The sequence below is a fragment of the Anticarsia gemmatalis genome, chromosome 4 (assembly GCF_050436995.1).
Source record: "Anticarsia gemmatalis isolate Benzon Research Colony breed Stoneville strain chromosome 4, ilAntGemm2 primary, whole genome shotgun sequence".
In the NCBI taxonomy this organism is placed as follows: domain Eukaryota; kingdom Metazoa; phylum Arthropoda; class Insecta; order Lepidoptera; family Erebidae; genus Anticarsia; species Anticarsia gemmatalis.
Window position 1 is genome coordinate 5,920,814 of NC_134748.1, and position 20,789 is coordinate 5,941,602.

At 38.3% G+C, this 20,789-nt stretch overlaps 1 protein-coding gene across 1 annotated transcript in view; it reads left to right on the forward strand.

Annotated features, from left to right (window-relative positions):
- cv-2 (crosveinless 2-secreting protein) overlaps positions 1-20,789 on the forward strand; it is a 47,080-nt gene that overhangs the window by 24,469 nt on the left and 1,822 nt on the right. Inside the window, exons 3-7 of the mRNA XM_076113283.1 lie at positions 382-467; positions 14,346-14,610; positions 18,535-18,744; positions 19,047-19,288; positions 19,413-20,556. Of these exons, the coding sequence (XP_075969398.1) occupies positions 382-467; positions 14,346-14,610; positions 18,535-18,744; positions 19,047-19,288; positions 19,413-20,504 (1,895 nt within the window). The 3' untranslated portion in view covers positions 20,505-20,556. The remainder of the gene's footprint in view (positions 1-381; positions 468-14,345; positions 14,611-18,534; positions 18,745-19,046; positions 19,289-19,412; positions 20,557-20,789) is intronic.

Below are 20,789 nucleotides of genomic sequence, written 5' to 3' on the forward strand. Positions count from 1 at the left end.
AGCCTCCTCCGCACGGCTCGTGGTCATTCGTACGACACTTGGCACTACTTGGCAGGTACAACGTGCGTGGATCGCAATCATTCGCCTATATTCCTACTCATTATATTACACGTTTGTCACCGGCATGGGCAGGTGCGACGTGTTTACGACCATCTAATGCTTCATATTGTTCATTATTATTATCAACTACGCACAGTTTTCCGGGTTTGTCTGTTTTTAATTATCGATTGGCTTCTAGTTTAACTTCTAATTACGGCGCATCTTATGTTATGTGGTTTGATGTGGACTTTGCCTAATTAATTCCTACTACCAGTATTTGCCTCAATAACTTTATTCCGTGATATGACTAGCTTGTTACAAAGATTGTTATTGTAATTACAGAAGGGGCGAGACAGCAGTGCACTAACGAGGGAGAGCCTGTGGCGTTGGAGCAAGTACGGAGCAGCTGCTTCCACTGCGTCTGTAAGGTAAGATAAAGACAATAATCGTAACATTTTATATCTTTAGACATTCACCTCGAATACGATGCAGTGCACGGACTTAGATACCTATAAATTATACGACGAACTGTCAATAACATAACAATAAAGGTTAATATGAGACTTGTAATCAAACTATCGAGAACATATCTTGTCAATAACCTTTTGTATTTTCTATAATAGGCTGACTTGTCCTTGATATCTGTCAATGACGGTCGTTTACCTATAGTTGCGAGCCATGTGGCATATAACCATGTTGTCTAAGTGTAGAGTTACCTATATTTTTATACAATTCTCATCACGCGCTCGAAGGGTCCGAAAAACCAACGACCATTAAACCGAAGGTTAGTCTATTTGCGATTTGCCACCTTTGATTTATTCAAATTCCAACGTGATTGTCGGCGTGTGTTGCTTACAGATAGTTCTCAATTGAGTGTGCTATACGCGCGAAGAAATATAATCGTGTTTGATTGTTAGCAGCTGTAGCAACTGCCATATTTGTGCTTATCTTACAGTTAAAGATGAGACATCGAACTATTACATACTTTGTAGATATGATCCCGCGGAAGTCGTAAAAGTTGATTGAAGTTGGAGGCACCCAGCCCTAAACCTATAGGTAGATGTATTAATGTTCAATTGATTGGCCACCCGTGATTTTATTCTATTATCGTCGTCCTACTTTACTCGTAACGATCCCTTTCGTGCTTGAAATACGGTTGATTTGTATTTATTTAATTATATTTGACGTTTTCTAACATGTTTCTGATAATGAGCATTAGCATCAGTGCCGTTATGATAAAACTCATTGGCTCTACATTTCCATAAGATAGAGTTAAACAATAAAAGTTGCAAATATATTTCAATAATCACGAACGACTTATTTTCTTATTTATTTATTCATATGGGGTCATGGCATAAGTAAGAATCACACTTATCTTATGTATATTAATCTTGAATTAATATATTCCTGTTTCAACAGCCAATCATTTGAGTTCGATGGTAATTGGAATCGGTATTATTTGACATTTGAAACGTGAAGGAAAAGTTTAATGAAACCAATCCGATTAACATAGAATTTACATGATTAGGCCGTCCATTAGAAAACTCAGTCCGACTTAATAAGGTATATTAGTAATACACGCAACACCGCGAGGAACTTCGAAGGTACTCTTATACGTTTAACAGTTTTAAATTGCTTATATAGATTAATAATAGATAACTGGTTATAGTTCCTACTGTGTTAATGTGAGTCAAAGTTGAAGTGTGACGAACACTACCTATATTGTTTGTTTTGCTTTTTCAAAAGTCTACGCTTAAGCTTGCTACACATGCTACACATTCTCTGATTTTGGACGTATGAATATATTTTATTCACTTAAAGGTATTATTTCAATCTTTAGATAGATAAGCATGATTGTATGTATTTAGGTAGCTACGTATCGATAATAGAAATTACACCAAAGCATGCAGGGCAACATTTTGCGTATATATAAAGAATGAACTACAAGTCATTTGAAGAAATTATCGCTCCAATACATAAAAATTCTCCGAGCCGTAGTTAGTAACAGTACAATAATCTAAACGAGTTACGCACTTATCGATAAATGTTTAAATAAATGTGAGGTGTGAAATACAGTGTATGAGACTCGTAATTGTCTCTGGCTCATACTTATGGGACGTTTGTATGCCCACACAGTGACCACTGTCACCAAATCAATTTATCACGCACCAAGTTTAGAATAATAATTCAAAGGCGCGCGTGCTACAAGCTCACACCTAGACAATAACTAGTAATTTGATTAGCGTACATTTCTTGGAATTTCTAAACGAATAGTGATGTGCTTTTCATGGTTTGAAAACAGCGTGTTAGGGCCTCTACACAAAACAGTAACTAATTAAAAACTTTATCAAATATACCTTGATATTTGAGCAGATAATTCATTTCACCCGCTTCTATTTTTTAAATAAATCAAAAATGTAATCGTGGGAGATATGAATCGACTGTGATTGTGTTTTTTTTTTATCGTTGATGTCATCTGCTAATCTAAGGAATGATAATTTAAATTACACTAAGGTTCGTTTACCTTTTCTTAGATGCCTTCTTCTAGGTAGGTACTTAAGATATTATATGTACATTGTAGTGGAATATTGTACAGACTTTGTATAGAGAGTTATCGGGTGTTATGTAAGTGTTAATCATTATTGTTACTTATAATTTGACGTATGGAATGCGAATAACATACATACATACGTATAAGCAGATAAGCTTAAATCTCATGCAGGTAGAGTCTGTTAGAATGAATGAAAACTTCTTTTAATCAACTGAAATTGAGACCCTTTTTATGTTTTACACCTAAGAACACGGTAGTATTTATAGAAAAAGGTGTTAAAATTCCATATCTAAGAAAAAATATTCCGTACCTAAGAGAAATTATTCCTGGAAAAGCGCCTCATTTGAAACAAAGACCAGACATTTTACAGCAAGCCAGACTAATAGCCGTAACCGGTAAATAGTCTTAATAAGCTTTAAAACAAAAGCTAGACGTCGAGGCATCTTAATCGTTGAGTGCTAATTGCTTGTTGGAAATGAGCGATGACGTCACTATGACGTCATGATGCGAGGGAGACGCGTGCCGGCGCTGTCCCGGCCCGGCGACCGGACGACGGATGGCCCGCTCGGCGCCTGCGACTACGTTGCGCAAAAACTACCAATGCGGAACCTCTTGACAAGCACTGCGAGCACAGGAATCCGACGCAACTGTTCCTAACATACCATTATTATTTATCCTCGACCGCATTCCTCAATTTAGGTTTTTATTTCTAATAATTACTCAGAGATCCGCCTTCGATTTAATAACGTACCGACTCTCAATAAAAGTCAAACTGTTTGGTATTTTATAAAAGAACAAAAAATATAATAAATTTGTTATCGTTGCACAGCTGTTGGCGTCGACACGACATCAGTATGTATGTAGGAATACCGCGTACGTAGAGGTAGATATATAATGGTATTTCCCAGCCGATCTCACCTCGTCGGATGACTTGCGCGGAATTCGAAAGCCCATCGCGAGATTTATCGCTTATTCTGAATTAAAATATACATTTGCTTACTTAATGGGAGTTTTTTGTCACGTGTCACGTAGCGACTATGGAACACCATGGTATTTTTTATGATTTATCAATGTTTTTGACATTGAAATGTGCACAGTGAAGCCGTGTGAAGATAAGTAGTTAATAGTGTGGTTTTTTGAGTCGGATTTAACAATGTCAATGTTCCGTATGGTGCGGGCGTCGTGTTGACCCGAGGGTGCCATTAGTCTTGGTTTTTATACAACCAGTAGCCGGTTGATAGCATCTCGCAGCTCCCGCGCACCGCTTACTTTAATGACCGATGCCATTTATCGACTCACGGATTATTATAAGCGCATGCCTCACCGTTGTACCAAACGAAACTTAACATCACTACGATTTAAGGAAGTACATACATATACTAAATCATTCGATATCACTTACGCAATGACACGGCCATATATGGCACATAACATTCTACATGTATTATGATAGAAAAGGCAATAAATTAACGACATACCAAACTTGTGATCCAGTTTTACTATTAGCATACGAGATGTTGGATAGGTATATGTTTGAATTGCTAAACTTTGTTTAATTAATAAGTCTATTATAATTTATTTAGTTTTGACATACATTCCAACATGTAAAATGCAGATAGTGGGACCCGAAATAAGATCGTAGCACATACAAACATGAAGGTAAGTATACAATTTTATAAGTTGGCGGTCATTACTGTACCTATGTTGTGGTTGAAGGGAAAACATCATTTGATTAATCAGCTTTGTTAGTAAACGCAATTAATACAGCCAAGTTGTTGCTGTCTGCGGTTAACGCTGTGTTGTGTATGACACACCTTGTAGCCTACTTACACCGCTTTCTGTACATATAATGACGAAGGTAAATAAAGAAGTTCACATGAAACGTGAATTGTAAATTTCAGGATACCATTATATCAGGCTGCAAAGCCGTTTCTGTAGAGAAAAGTAATCAATTGAAACAAGAGTCTATTGCAATTAAAGCATCCATAACAATATTGTGTTGTACCCTTTTTTTTTTTTTTTTTTTTTTTACTTGGTTAATGCATGAAATTGCATCCCCAACGCCCGGGGGAGCGCTGGGGTATGTGGGGCTCTCCGAACCAGAAGGGCAAGGCCTACCCACTAAACCACCAAGGTGTTGCCTCCTCGCCGCTTAGTGCCGAGGCCACGGGAACGCCTTAAGGCACACGTCCGCGGCCCCGACGCGGCCGTCCACAATGTGGACCCGTCCACAGTGTGGGACGACACCCCAACACACGGGTGCCGTCCCCCCACATGCCCCCTAGTGCAGTGGCCAGAAAACTCCCCCGAGTTCGCCAGCCAGGGGGCCTTCGGAAGCCGGGACAGGCCTCGCACAGATGCGCAGCTTGTCCCGGCCGCCGGCGGCGGAAAGGTGTGTAGGCCGCCGCCACCTCCTCGTCGACCAACGAGCCCGAAAGTGGTAGTCTGCCCACTCCCAGGCCTTGCGGTCCCACCACCAGCCGCCATGGGTTAAGAGCCGGGTCCGACCGCCCGACCCCCGACTCCCCACGGCAGCCCCACCATTGCCGCATCACGCGGTGCGGCCCCGCCCAGTCGCGGAGGATAGGGTGCCCAGCAACGACACACTAGAACACCTCTTCCTCCGCGACTAGCCCCTCCAAAACCAGCCGGACCTACGTCGCCTCGGCCCAGCCGGACCTACGTCGAATCGGCCCAGCCGGCCGGCCGCTTTGGTCCCAGACAGGGAAGCGGCCTCTCCAATGGGTCTCTCTTCGCTTCACCGCGGCCGAAGTGCGCCCTCACCTCAAGGCTCGCGGCTACTAAGCCCCCCCACCACAGCAAGGTGGAGACCCGTCGGGGGAGATTGTGTTGTACCCTGTAACAGCAACACCCGGGTCTACACACTAACAGCTAGAACGTGTCCTAAATAAACAGTAAAATACTCACAACCGTAATGATAGCTGTAGATTTTCTTCTTGACAGTATAATTGAATCATGCCTAGTAAATTCCTAACGTTGCAGTTGGCAGGGTGTAGCGTTGGCTACCCGCTCTGTTGCCTGATAATTAAGTAATGTTACATGAGTGGCTATTTTTGTCCCAGCCCTGCAATCTATTAATATCTCGTAAATTGTATTTTATAGTTACAAGTAAATTACCAACTCAAGTACCTGTAATGATCTCGCCGCGCTCGACTCGAGCCAGCGACGGCGGTACCCGAGTACCCGACCATCCACAGATAACAGGGGGATATTTTAAGACTATTGCTCATAACTTCAAATCCGCGTTATCTCATATCTGATTCATAAGTTATTTACAACACTTACGATTAGTTGGAATTATTTTATGAGGTGTCTGAGGTAGCAACTGAAGCAGATGCTGGTGGCTGTTTCGGTGTTCACTGTTTAGGGATAAGTAGAGGTAGGTTCGTGATGTGTACGCATTACTAGTGAGCTGTATTTAAATGTGAAAGTGGGTGTAAGCGATGGCGGTGGCGGTGGCGGAGGCGGTCGCGAGCGGGGCGCACGCGCAGGTGCCGCCGCGCGCCGCTCGGCGAGGCCTTGCCGCGAGCGCGCGCGCGGTATGCGGTCGCACCGGTTCTTCTAGCAACGCGTATTTTTTACACGCCACACATCATCGACATTGTTGTTATGTTTTGCTATGATGCAAAAAAAATCAAGTTTAATTCAGTTGCAGATATTTACACGGACTTTGAGCCGTTATACTGAGAATTAAGAAGACGATTTTGTTCTATATCCGCCTCTATAATTATTATAATATTTACAGTTAGTTGCTAAGTCAAAATTTCGTGTTTAATATGTGCTAAGCTTTTAGTGCATACTTGCTGCATGAGTCATGTTAGTTTTTGTTTGTGAATTTATTTTTGCGTTACTTAAATTTAAGTACAGTTGTAGAGAAGTTAAAATTTAAGTACGACGAAATGTGGTATTTTATACTAAATTCCTCAATCAATAGGATGATGTTTTTTTTTCTTTTCTACCCTAATAGCTATTCAGTTGTGCAATTAAAAGTCAACGCGAGCACAACAGGTTAATATCAGATAACGTAGCTCATATCAAATGAGTATATCAAAGCGTAGAGGAGGCGCGTGTCGCGTGCAAAAACTGTTGGTGGACGTCGGACGAAGGCGCCGGCGCGACAGCGCACGCGCAGCCCACACTCGGCCTTCGCTGTCGCCGCCCCGGGATCATTTACTCGCCTAGATACTATTACAGCCTCTAAGTACCTGCCTTTAAATGTGTATAATTAGCACTCCATTCTAAACTAGATAAATCTACATAAAAATAATTATATCAAGGATTTTGTTCTGATTACATTGGCACTCTACTTAGCTAACCTTTTAATAATACCTGATTTTATGTGGTAGATGTTTTATCTTTTTTATACCAATATTAATTAGGCGACGTGATTCTGACACGAAACAAATTGAAAAGAAAACCAAATTACTAAGTTTTTCTGTCCGGAATTTAGTAATAATATTAAAATAAACATATACTTGTAAAACCTGTTCGATATCATTTAGGAGGATTTTCCAAAATAAGTTTATTTCATAAGGATACCGTGATTCAAACCGTTAATTTCGGGAAAGTTTTGGCGCGGTAACTGGCTGCTTTCTTCGTAGTGCTGTTGTTGACGTGACCTGCCTGGGAGTACCCAAATGTACCTTTAGTTTCAAGAATCTACGTCACAGAGTTAGTAATACTAACAAGTTTGCGGTTTCTGCATGCACCGTAAGCACGTTATATTCAGTCCGACACACTGTTTCTATTAGGATTAGTTGGTCTTGAAAATGTAGAGTTCAAATAAAAATCCTGTCCTGAAAGTACCACAGATTTTTACAAAATTCTCGCGTTTCATATAACTTAATGTATTATTGTTTAACTAAATTATATTATGGTGATTAGTTAGTGGAAGTATGTCGCAGTATTTCGGTGGCCACTTCCCGTTATTGATAGCGGAGGCAATGACTATCCATCGCTTCCTGGATATTTGCGTAGTGACCTTACAAATCATGGAATTATATAGGTAATATCGCGTATGAGCGGAAATTCCGTCAAATACCACAATCTCAAATTGGACGCAAATTATCGGATTTTGATATTTAGACTTTGTACCTTTTGAGAGAGTATAAATAAGTGGTTTTATTTTTTTCATTAACATGATAAAAAAACGCTTATGTTGTAGGGGCCCAGCCGACAGTCACATACCAGCTATGTTACAAAGTTCCAGGTAGTTAGAAAACGTGATGATCATTAGCATACATTTGTGTACAGTAAGTACTACACAGCAGAAGCTCGGACCACAGAGGTAGTCAAATTGTTATGCAAAGTGTCGATCGCTATACAGACATACGTGTATTATTCTGTAATATTTTAATTGGAAACTCTGTTTCTATGTTTTTTAGAATGTAATATTGTGGTGAAGATTTTACTACGTGTCTGCATTTATTTCAAGCCATAAACCATAATTACGAAGTATATAAATACTACTTGACTTCGTAAAAGTATAATATTTTTGCTAAGAAAGAAAATACATGGCATGTTTACTGTCTGTTTAAACAAAAGCCATCAACTGATTCGATGAATCTATGCACAAGACGAAATGATCACAAGTAAATATTTCCTACATCTCAAAAAGCAATAAACAAAAATATTATTTAATGATATGCAGTTGCTAGCTTATTATAGATACTTTATATTACGTTATTACATATTAAAAATACCTGCGTCGTAGACTTCCTTCCCCCGCGATACACCTGCCCGAGTGCGATGTGATTAAATCGAAGCGTAATTTCTGTGCTTGATAATTTCAATCCGCAGCTTTAGTAGTTATATTACAAGAAATACTGGATGTGCTGTATAAAATGTGGACGTTAACATTCATTTAAAATGTTTATCTCTTAATTTACATAATGGAGTCGCGCTCCACACAGACTGCTCGGGGACGATCCACACGATGATTCTCGTTTAAATTTATGTTAAGCACCTATTTGGTGGCTGTTTTGCGATATCCATATAAGCACATAACATACATTTTATGCTCGGATTAAATATTTCTCCTCCTTCTGGCAGATATTTTACGTAAAATAAAAAATAGTATTTGTATCAATTTGTACCTAACTCTATCTGAGAAAAGGAGCTTATAATTATGTTTAAATCTTTGTTTAATAAGAGTGAAAGCTTTACATACTACACTTCAAGTTGTATTAAAATTTGAAGCATTGCGTAGACAGTAATTGTCTTTGTTCGTAATCAGTGCGATCTCGTAGAGGCTCGTAGCGTTATCGTAGATGCTATCTTAATGGTCAGTGTGGTAATAAATACATTATAGTATTGTTATTTCTATATGTTTTTGGTACTGTCTACATTACACGATATGCTACTTATATGAAAACTATTAATACTACGTATAACGACCAGTCTATGCTATCTGCCTCTAACCAAATTCTTTCTACTACGAATGCATTCCAAATCTATTTTCGATAAGAAAATATTTTTAGAATTCCTTGAAAATTCAGTTAATCAGTATGACGTCGAACTAAACTATGTTTGTTAAATTCTATGCCATCAAAAACATTCTGTAAAAACTTCAAGTCTCGCCGTAAAAAGTTGTGAGATCGATATAATACCAAGTCGATTAATCTATTTAGTCTCTACTTAAAGGACCTTCTGTCTTAAGTTATTACGTATGTTATTATCATGCCAATTTAAAAAAAAATACCTTTAAAACAAATAGACCGACCTGGCCATCGCATGATTTCATTATTAGTATGTATCACACTACACAGCACGACGAGAAGTTACCTGAAATGTTAATGGCGAATTTGTGTTTTCTTGCGATGACCAAGTCGATCTTTTTGTTTTAAAGGTATTTTTTTTTTAATTGGCATGATAATAACATACGTAATAACTTAAGACAGAAGGTCCTTTAAGTAGAGACTAAATAGATTAATCGACTTGGTATTATATCGATCTCACAACTTTTTACGGCGAGACTTGAAGTTTTTACAGAATGTTTTTGATGGCATCTCACTTCTTTTTGTAGAGCGAACATAAGTCCAATTTGTATGGACAGACGTTATTTTTTCATAATTCAACATATTTTCCTATGGGAATGTTGTTCAGTTTCATGGGCTAAACACCCTTGCCCACCCTATACCCCCTTCCGTTATGCCTCATATAGTATGTACCCATTTACACCTATTTATTTTATTTTCTACAGTAATAATAATTCATTAACTGCAAATGTAACCTTGTAATCTTATACATTTATATGGGATTACAAAGTTATTGTTGCAGTTGGTGTATTTAGAAAACTGGACCGAAATTAGAAAATATTAAAATTTTCCCATGATTAAGACACTAAACCCTATTTGTATTCTTAATTTTAAGCTTCTAAGTCTGCTAGAAGTACCTTAGACTTTTGATGATCGGTGAGTCAGTGAGTCAGTGAATCAGTGAGTGACAAAATTCAAAATTTTAACAAGTTGTCATTCTTAAACTACTGGTTCAAATTGACTGAAATTTTAAATATACCGTGTTTATACAATGACTGATTAGTTGCTGAAAATCCAGGCTTCTTGTTTTATCCACAACGAAATTATAGGGGTGTCAAAAATAGCCCGAACTGCTTCGAGAAAAGGATGTTACGGCCGTGCCGCTTTTTTTTTGCTCGACTTGCGGGGGCACTTCCGTGCCCCCAGATCACGTAATTTTCAAAGTGAATCACCTGACTGGAAAAGCGTCTAGAAGCATTAATTAACCTATTTTTTCAGTCTAGTCTTTCAACAAGTCTAGTGAGTAACGTAATCAGCTGTTACATGCTCATTTATCTCTTATTTCTGGATCACTATTTAAATAATTCTTTACAGTTAGAAACAACTTCAGTATAAGTTTATATTGAGATAGGTTCGTGAGAAAAAGTATACCGTATGGTATCGAATAATTGATTCTAAGTCATACAATAAATTAACCTACATTAAGTAGAATATTGAGCTGTGAAATATTCGTGTGTTATATGTATTATAAACCGTCGTGTTCTACCGAGAATCATGACTGAGAATTCTTTAAACATCATGGATACGTTGATTGATACTGACTGTGCCTCCGAATTCTCGAAAATATGAAACCATGTGAGTAATTCACTCATCGTGTGAGCGAAGTATATCTATAATATAGACTTTTCCAGTGAACCGCACAATTTTCACGTTAGTTACGTACCTCAATTTGTCTGACCAAATTTGTATTCATAATCTGTTCTATTTTGTTCGGTGCCTACACATTATTTATAACAAGTAATGGCCAGTCGACAGACTTACTGTTATTATACAACGTCTAACGTAAATATTACGCTATTTGAGGGTGATTTCAAAGAGAGCCGCACGTGAAATTCGGCCGAAGTATTGAAAAGCAATAAACAACAGAGTTCCCGCGACCTCGTGTTTTAGTCCGTTATATTGAAGTTAAGAATTACAAAAAAAAAGGAAATCAAGATACCTATTCCTAACATCCTATTTGCTTTCCATTAGTGCATCTACATAGACCATGTCGGTTGGTGTCTAAATCTACATCGAAATTACGTACAAATAAACACAAGTGTTGATCAATATTGAAGAAGATAATATTTTGCTAGAGGTCTTAAAAACATTTTTTTGCAAACCAGCTAAAGTATATATTCATTTCATCTTTCATTATTTGTTGTCATTTTGGTTAGAAAATACTCAACGGGCACTCATGGATAAAATGTATGGTTTTTGTCAAACTTTTAGTATGTCTGGCATTTATTTTACTTATTGTAATACGATTGTGCTGTTGGCAGTCTGCCCTAAAGATCTACAGTGGAAGCCTTTTTGCTTTCAAGTTTTTCATTATTATTTTTTTCTTTGATCTACAAACGCATCCTTGTAGAACGGTTTCAGGCGTTGTTCCAACTAGAGTATTACAACAAAAAAGGAATAGTGACTTATTTTACTTTTTTTATTCTTTTAAGTATTCTTATAATAGTACAATATATCTAGCAGTTATAATAGTAGATTGAACTATTGTTAGCGTTACTATTGTAAAGGCTTGTTGAAATTTTCTTTTTCAATTGTCTTCTGTACTTTAGACCTATACAGAACGCGGAAAGATGTTGGCGTTGAGTTCTCATTAGTAATGCTTACTTACTTGATAATTGGCTTTTAAATACATAAGTTTATACGTCATGACAAAACTCTTCTACGTCAGTCAAATTACGCACAGAACATTTTCACTAGAAACACACTATTTCAATTAACCTAAAGCCAAATAGGATTTTATATTTATTGACGTACATCGTGTCCTCCTGCACACCTCTTGAAGATAAGTAGATATCAATGCCGGCTGTATTTCCGCGCTCCACTCCCGCGCAGCCCCGAGCTGTACAAATTAGGACGCCATAATGTTTGGTGTTAAAACGTTTGATAAGTTTACAGATTTGTGCAAATATTAGCCTCTAATATTGATCATGTCTGCGAGCTCAGATGCTAATAAGTTGCTTGACTTCTTTGATTGTTAAATAGTTATTATTAACTATTCATTTCCTAGTTCGCGCTTAGTGCTCTCATAGTTGAAGAATTTTTAAGCCACTTGTTACTAAGCACAGATGTTAGTTCCACTTCACTTAAAAGTCAATAAATATGCCAAGGTTTAAACTGGATCGTGATTTTACAATCGTCTATAGATATTCCTTTGGTTAGTCAACTAGGGTTCAGAATTTGTATTCCAAACTGCGTCCACATGGGGATCTATAGTACCTACAACATATATTGCAGGAATTCTTGTCAGGTTGTTAGCCTACGAATACAATAATAACCTGTTTTCCTTCAGTTAACCTTAGTAGTTACCGCTATCGTATGAACATACGGTTACAATACTCGTTGTGTTTCAGTTATTTTCCTATTTTTATCAGTTACGCGTAGAATTATTTGTATTTGATCAACTTACCTATTTCGGTAGTTGTTAACAATATTAGGTAAATAAGTAATAAAAATATGTGGGACATATTTATACCTTGTTACATTGTAAAACTAAACTAAGATCGTAACTGAAACCATTGTAAATTATATTATTCTTACATAGATATGACTGTTATGTATTATGCAATTATATGCGTCAGATCTAGAGAGCAATAAAGAGAATTTATTTCATCCATAATTGTCCCTATACAAAAGTACGTCGACGAACATAGTTGTAACAGTGGTACTCGAACCTACCTACTGACGAGTTATTATGTAGAAAAGCAATTAACATTGACTTCGAGTAAGCCACGTGCTCATGCAAATGCACTATAGAACAAAGAGCCGTAAAATAACGCATACAATAATTATGAGAATGCTTTTTGATCTTATTATGGACGAACACGGTTCGTAGTGCTAGTGTCGGTACTTTGTCATAAATTACCGTTACATGAGATAACATTAATTAGTCTTATAGCTTTATGTTCGTCTACTAGTTCCGTTTGTATCGTCGAGTGACGATTTTAATTGTACTCGTGCAATGTCGGATGAATCATTGCATTCCTTTGCTTGGACTGGATATGACCACAACCGTGCAATATGTGGCTAGCTACAAAAATTACGTAAAAGTGTTGACATTTTTTAAGTGTAATAGATAAATTTTGCATAGTTGGAACTCGACATTAATTGTATGATGTAAATGAATCAGAACTCCAACCAGAAAAGTTCTTAGATACCACATTGAATTTTTGGTATGTCATCAAAGTTATATGACGTCAACGTATACATTTCCCAATATTGCAAATTGTGGGTATGTTTGTAATATCGTTCTCGAACATTAAAAAAACATAAAGTAAACCAATCAGGCTGAGAATTCTTATTGCTTACTCGAGAATATAAGTAGTAGACGTATTTAATGGATTTGTTCATTTCTAATTGAACAAAGCAGCGTCATAAAAGATAAAACAAATAAAATAAAGTATCAATAAAATGCCGAATACATCCATGGTGGATTAAAATTGTAAAAAAAAAATACAAACAAGGAGAGAACAAGGAAAAAATACGCGGAAATCTCATCCGGAACAACAATATCAACCGTGTGGCTTATACGTACTCCTATTCGAACATTAAAATATTTTGTCAGTAATAAAAATATTTGGTTTTACCCGATACCATCATTCGTTTATTTTACTGCTTAATTTTAATCAAGCTAGCGTATAATTGGTAAAACAAAACGATTGTACCGAAGGTATATACCCGACGTTGTTTCATGTCGTGCTTTGGCCTTAATTGTAATTGCTTATCCTATCAAAGATCATAAAGTGTGGTGTTTAACATGTTGAATTTAATCACCATTAGTTGGTCTTTATGTCACTTCGTTGTTTGTTTGTAAAATATTGTGAGTATAAATTTATTCGCCATTGTCACTGACTGACGACAATCTAAGAGTTATGTTATTTATATAGCAGACCTACAGCGAGGAATGCTTATGTGTGCCTGTGATGAATGCTGACATAAATGCGAATACTGAAACAATTAGTATAAGTTTATTCGGGCCATTTTCTACAACGGTATGCTAGTAGCTCCATTCATTATTGTAACAAATAGATACTGGGAGGGCTTGGCTTATCTTTAAATTAGTCGGAAATAGATTTGTATTCCACAGCGTCCGCTTCGTCTTTTGTTGACTTTGTCTAACTGCAGTATTTATTTAGCTATTGTAAGCTATTTATATGTATTTTGAAACTCATGTTTTAAATTCGTACTCTTTATATTTCTAGAACGGCTTCGTGGATTGCCGGAGCGAAGAGTGCGGGCAGATGGGTGACTGTGCGGTTCTTATGCCAAGAGAGGGTTGTTGCGCCAAATGCAAGGGATGTTGGTACAACGGTACTGAAATTGCGTCCCATACTGAATGGAACGAAGATAACCGAGTGTTAAGATGTGAAGCTGGAGTGATCACGATTACCAAGCCGGAGTGCTACGTGCCCTGCGAGAGGCCGAAACATCAGAGACACACTCATTTTAACTGCCCTGTCTGTGATGGTGAGTAATACATAGGTTCTTGCAAATTTTGCCATTTATGGATTACATTCGCAATATGTTATAAGTACATGGGTGTTACAATATTTTGTGATATTTAATTAAATACGAATTACCGAAGCATTTGACCTGACAAAAAGTTTAGATAAACAAGAATGTAATATTTTACAGAAAATTGACTCTTATTTATTTATTTACTTAGCTATTATTTTCGAATTATTCGAAGTCATGTCTTTGTTACCAAAAATAATTGAGAGGAAATAATTCAGCAGGTTCATGCTATATTTTCCCACAATAATTTAGGAGCATCCACGTTATTCAACATATTATAATTGGTGAGCGGTCGAGGCGCGCTGGCGCAGCCGTGTCTCGGAGTGCGCCCACCCAGACGCGCGCGCGGCAAAAAACAACCACCATAATCCCATACAAAAACAAACACAGGCCGCCACGCGAACTTAATAAAACCATAACGGCAAGCAATTTACCTGTGCTTCCAAACCTTAACAAGTTTATTAAATTCCATAACAAATAATAGTAATTTACAAGATGACGACTCGATATTGCTTTTGAATATTGCCGACACATTCCAAACTATCGTTTTATTGCCCGTGTTTATATTTTATTAATTACTCGCCAGTCGCTAAGCGGAGAGATCAAGGGAGCATCGGACATTGCACTGCGCCTTCAAAATAGAGATATTATAAGGTGTTAAAAGTTTCTCCTTTAAGTCGTATGGAAGCAGCAGAGTAATGCATGCTTGGTCCCTCGATTCGCCCACACACCGCACGATGTCAACCGACAGCGGAAAACATAACATAATATGTAACGTGACATAGCAACGTGATAGACAATGGACCGCTCTGCCATAATTCCAATCCCGTTTCTTGCTCCATACCGAGTCAAAGATGACTATTACAACAACAGAATAATTTAGTCATCTACTGAATGTAATTTAATATATCACATATTGAAGGTTACATGCTACAAAAAAAACTTGTTATACAATTATTTGCTATTCAATAAGCCGTCTATAAAAGGCTTGCCATGTGGTATGTACACAGAGGTGGCGCCAAAGAGTAATTACTCTGAACGTAGATGTTGTATAAACAACAAAAGCATTTAAAGTCTACATGCAATAAAATCCTCGATGAAGCGCGAACGCGTATTATAGAGCGTTGATTGTTCATCAACATTTTATTTGTAACGAAAATGAACACAGATTTTTAATTGTACTTTCGTAATGAAGGGCTCAGAAATAATTCTGAAATTTAATTCTGCAAATCGGACCACCCGTGAAGCGTATTTCGCGAAACCGCTTCCTCTATCGGAAGCCTACTCTATAACTAGAGATAAAGAAATTGACAACGAAATGAGGTCTTATTATAGTCGGCGGGGGTTCGTTAAAATTATATTTGTGGTGGTCTGTGAGTCTCCCACGGCGTTGCGTCTCTATTATTGTCCATAAATCAAAAAGTTAACAACCTACTTAAAAGGTTGGGGCGGGTGGGTTTTTGTGCGGTGGTCAAAGCGCCGCCGCCGCCGCGGCTGCGGGGCCTCGACGTGTGCCCTCTGTTTGTTTGTTTTACGATCCCAACAGTGCATTAGATTTTTTTCTTTCAACTTGTTAATTCTTCACGATTCTTGTCTTATCAACATGGGAATTGTTTTTATTGAGCTTAAGTGAAATGTGGCCATTAGGAGATTTGGACCGTGGACACTTTTGTCTATTATAGCTATGCATTGCTATGCTATCTAGCTGTGCATTTTGCTGACGAATGATTTAAATTGAAGACTATTCGTTGTTGGACTGTATTTTTAATAAAAAAATGGAATAAACACTCAAATCTCTTCTAGCTAATCTAAATTCACGTGTGGTTTCAAGCTGACCACGTATTATCAGGTATGCCAGCGGCAGCAACCTGAGAAAATGAAATAATTAACTGTGATGTACTAGCAACGCGTGATATGAATGTGTAAATCTTTTATAGCCATATTAAAGCGTTTTAAGCCGAAATTCAAACGAATATATTCTTGCTAAGTGCATGGGCGTGTCTGTTTAACATTCAAGCACAATGTTTGTAAGATAACACATCCTTGTGGCACTTTGAAAAAAAAACTGTATCTTTCTTTTTATAGAGCTTACAAAAAAGGCTCTCATTACATTATAGACTATTAGTGTAAATATAAGAAGAAGTGGAACGTACACGGCTCAACAAGTATTTAGTATAACATAAACCTTCGCAGCTCTACTAAGCCGATCCAAGAGCGTATGACTGTGTTGGGGTATATTGTATGACAAAGCACATCGCTCATATAAACGGCGCGCACTGACGATGAATACTTAATTGTTTGCCTACAAAAGGACAGCCTACTTTGTGTAGTCGTCTCTAGTTTTACGACAGACACTTGACCGTTTTCATTGTCACAATTATGCGCCGACGCGGCGGTCCGCGCGAACGGCGCGCAGTGAATTGAGTGTCCGTGACTGTTGAATGAAACGCATTCTATTCTAACATGGTCACAAAATAAATACAAATATTACAGTATACACTGAAGCTCTAAACACTTTATCATTTTAAGTGACACGCCGAGTACTGCACAGTTTGTCAAAGCATTACGTTATTTTATATGGGAAGAATAATATTATCTACGCTCAAGAGCGACTTTATATTCTCTTCCCATTGGAATACCCAACTGGTTAATGCGAGCTGTTCGTATATTCTACTGTCGTATATTATTGTATTCTACTCACAAATAAATGAATAGTAAATATGGCATCACGTTCTATTATGACAACGATTGCAACACTTGAAGAAGTAGAGCTCTGGCACTCTATTGCTATAGAATAAAATACCAGTTGGAAATGTATTCAAAAAATCAAACGTTTGTCTAGTGTCGCAATAGTTGTAGTACGAAGCCTTTAAAGCGGAGTTGCTAATGTCGGTATACATTCGGGTCGGGTACAGGTGGCGAAGGCTGCGGCGCAGTGGTGGGCCGCGGCGGACTTGCGAGTTGCGCCTGCGCCGCGGCCGCCGTCCACGCCGCGCCGTGTGCGGCCGTCCGCACTACGTCATTCATTAGCCCCTGATTGATTCATCGTCTACCCGCACTAATTTATGGAGTTTGCGCTTTGCCGCAGTCACTTCGCCGCCAGAGGCCTCTTTCCCATTTAGCGAACAATGGCTTTGATTTTTGTTTTAAGCTTTTACTAATCTACAGAGTATGTTGCCCCTAAATGGAATCTCTTTTGTATTCGCATTCATTTATTTGCTAAAAGGAACTAAGAGACTCTCGATATTTTACGTTGCCATAAATTAATGATAATGAATTCGTGTATAAAATCTTAAACCTGTAGAGTTTAATGTTTAGTTTAAGGGACGCTTCGCTTACAATTTAAAGCTCTACAATTTTAATAAAGATGAATTTTATCCGGTTTATTCGTTGCGGATTTACATACAATTAGCATTATTATTGATTCCACGTTATCTACTCTACATTAATTAAACATTCACAATCAATTAGTTTGTAGCGCATTGAATGTCAATGTGTCAAAGGTACTTTGTAATGTAGCAGTAGGTGAGAGGGGTCGGACATCAAACAAGAAATCGACTATCCGCCTAATGATTACTACCTAATAATATATGTTTAACTAATTAATTTACTTTAAGATAGTACTAGTAGTCTGCATGTAATCAATTGTAAATAGATAATAAATTTAACCATATACTAAGTTAAAATTTTATGAGCTTGGGTAAAACGGTCCATAATTTTCTTTGAAGCTATATCTACAATATAATAGCATATGTTATATTATACTGTATTACTTAATTTATCGTTTTAAAGGCATATCTATTGTCAGAAGGTCCGTTAAGAACTTTGAATATAATACTTATATAAATATTAAAATGCTTTGTCTGTCTTTTTCAGAATGCGTGATCAATGGTCAGCGAGTGTGGGAGGGTAGAGATGTGCGTATTCCTGAAGAGCCTTGTTTGTCATGTCGGTGCGTGCGCGGTGCCCTGTCGTGCGCCAAGCGCGCCTGCCCTGTGCTGCCGTGCACCCGCGTCCAACAATATACGCCACCGGGAGACTGCTGTCCTCGGTGCATGCATCCCACAGCCGATAAGCTGTTACCAAGTAAGCATTTTACTGTTATGAACACATTACCCAGTTTGCGAGGTCTGCTCCTGGAGGTAGAGAGTCCAAGACTTGTTCGTATATTATGTATATTCACGTTGTCAAATAACAATACACCTAGGTGGATTAGGTGTGCATTCAAGTCATAAATTTTATACAAATACTTTTCCTTTCCTTTTTAATTTCAAGGGATAACTGACAAAGTATTGTGTTTCAAAGTAAATAAATATACTTAGGTTGAATATTACACATACGTCGATTTTATTTTCTTTGGATATTAATAATATATTTTTATTCACCAGTTTCACGCAACATGCCATGTGTGATTGGCAAAGAATACCACGCACACCTGAGCCCCTTCCGAGTAGATCCTTGTACGGACTGCACGTGTCTAAATGGTACAGCAGTGTGTACCAGACACACGTGTCCCGTCCTCACGTGCGGTGCTCGAGCTCTGCCGCCCGCGCCAGGAAAGTGTTGTCCCGAATGCCCACAAGTTGAAGAGGCTAAAGCAGCTTGTGTCATCGGCAGGAAAACGTATCAGGTGAGTTTTCGCTCAATTTAATAGTTCTTGACAGTATTGTTAAGATTGCCATATATCAAACCTGTTTACTGAAATCAGGAGTTTTTGATAACCCATAAGACTTAAGATCGTCTTATTTTTTCAGGATGGTGAAACGTGGCAACTGGACGCATGTAAATCATGTGAATGCCACGGTGGCGAACCTCGATGTGCCATGGAACGATGTCCAGTGATCACCTGCCCTCCCGATCAAACCCTACAGCAGTTACCCGGCCAATGTTGTCAGAAATGTGTCGATATTGATGGAATTTGTACCGTGTTTGGCGATCCCCACTATAAAACATTCGATGGGAAATTTTATAGCTTCCAAGGTCCTTGCAAATATCAACTGGCTTCAGACTGCGTTAATGGCACTTTCTCGATAAGAATATCAAATGACGCGAGGAACACTTCGCATTCATCTTGGACGAGAACGGCTACTCTACGTATCGGCGCTACTAAAATTAACATGGGGAAAAGAATGCGAATAAAAGTGAATGGACATAGAGTACAAGTTCCACATAAAATAAATGGAATTGCCGAGATAGCTCGTAGCAATGGCTCTGTTCTGTTAAAAGCAGATATTGGCATACAGATGCTCTGGGATGGTGATGGTTTTCTGGAAGTGACTGTTTCAAGTGTGTATAAAGGGAAACTGTGTGGTCTATGTGGTAACTTTAATTCAGTAGCTAGAGACGATTTAAAAACTCGCGACGGTAGATTACTGAATGATACGTGGAGGTTTGGATCCTCATGGCGGGTTGGCGGGAAGCGTGCATGTACGCGGCGCCAGAAGCCCCCGGGTGTGAACGCCAAGTATCGACAATCAAAGGTGCTGAAGGCTCGTCGACTGTGCCGTGGATTTTTGCGATACGATGCGTTTACAGAATGTACAACCAAAGTCAATCCTCACAACTATAAAGAGGCTTGCGAGGTAGATGCGCGAAGTTGTTCGGGGACACGCTGTCATTGCGCGGCTTATAGAGCGTACGCCCGCGAGTGCTCGCGAGTCGGTGCAGAGCCGCGAGACTGGGCGAAGGTTGCGTGGTGTGAAGGTCCTCCGCCGCCGTGGCTAAGCCGTCATCGTAAAGGCCCAGGGCGTCAACAGAACTCGCAAGAAAATAAATTATTTGACCCCAGCGTGATACCGAAACCGAACAATAGCCGCTCCAGGCCCCCGCCGCCCATACTCCAATAAAAATGTTTGCGGCGATACTTCTACTAGTCAAAAGCCAGTATGGCGACGTGAGGTAAATATACAAATATTTTATACCAATAAATTCCAATGATATGAAGTAGACTCGCATCACACAGCTTAAAATAACCGCGATATTTACACTTCCATCCAATTAATATGTTTATAAGTTTGAATACATTTTATTTATTTGTATCCGTTGGTATATCAAAATAGAATATGTTTTGGAATATCTTGCATTGTTGCAGCTGTTGCCAAGGTTTAACATAATATAATAAATAATTGTAA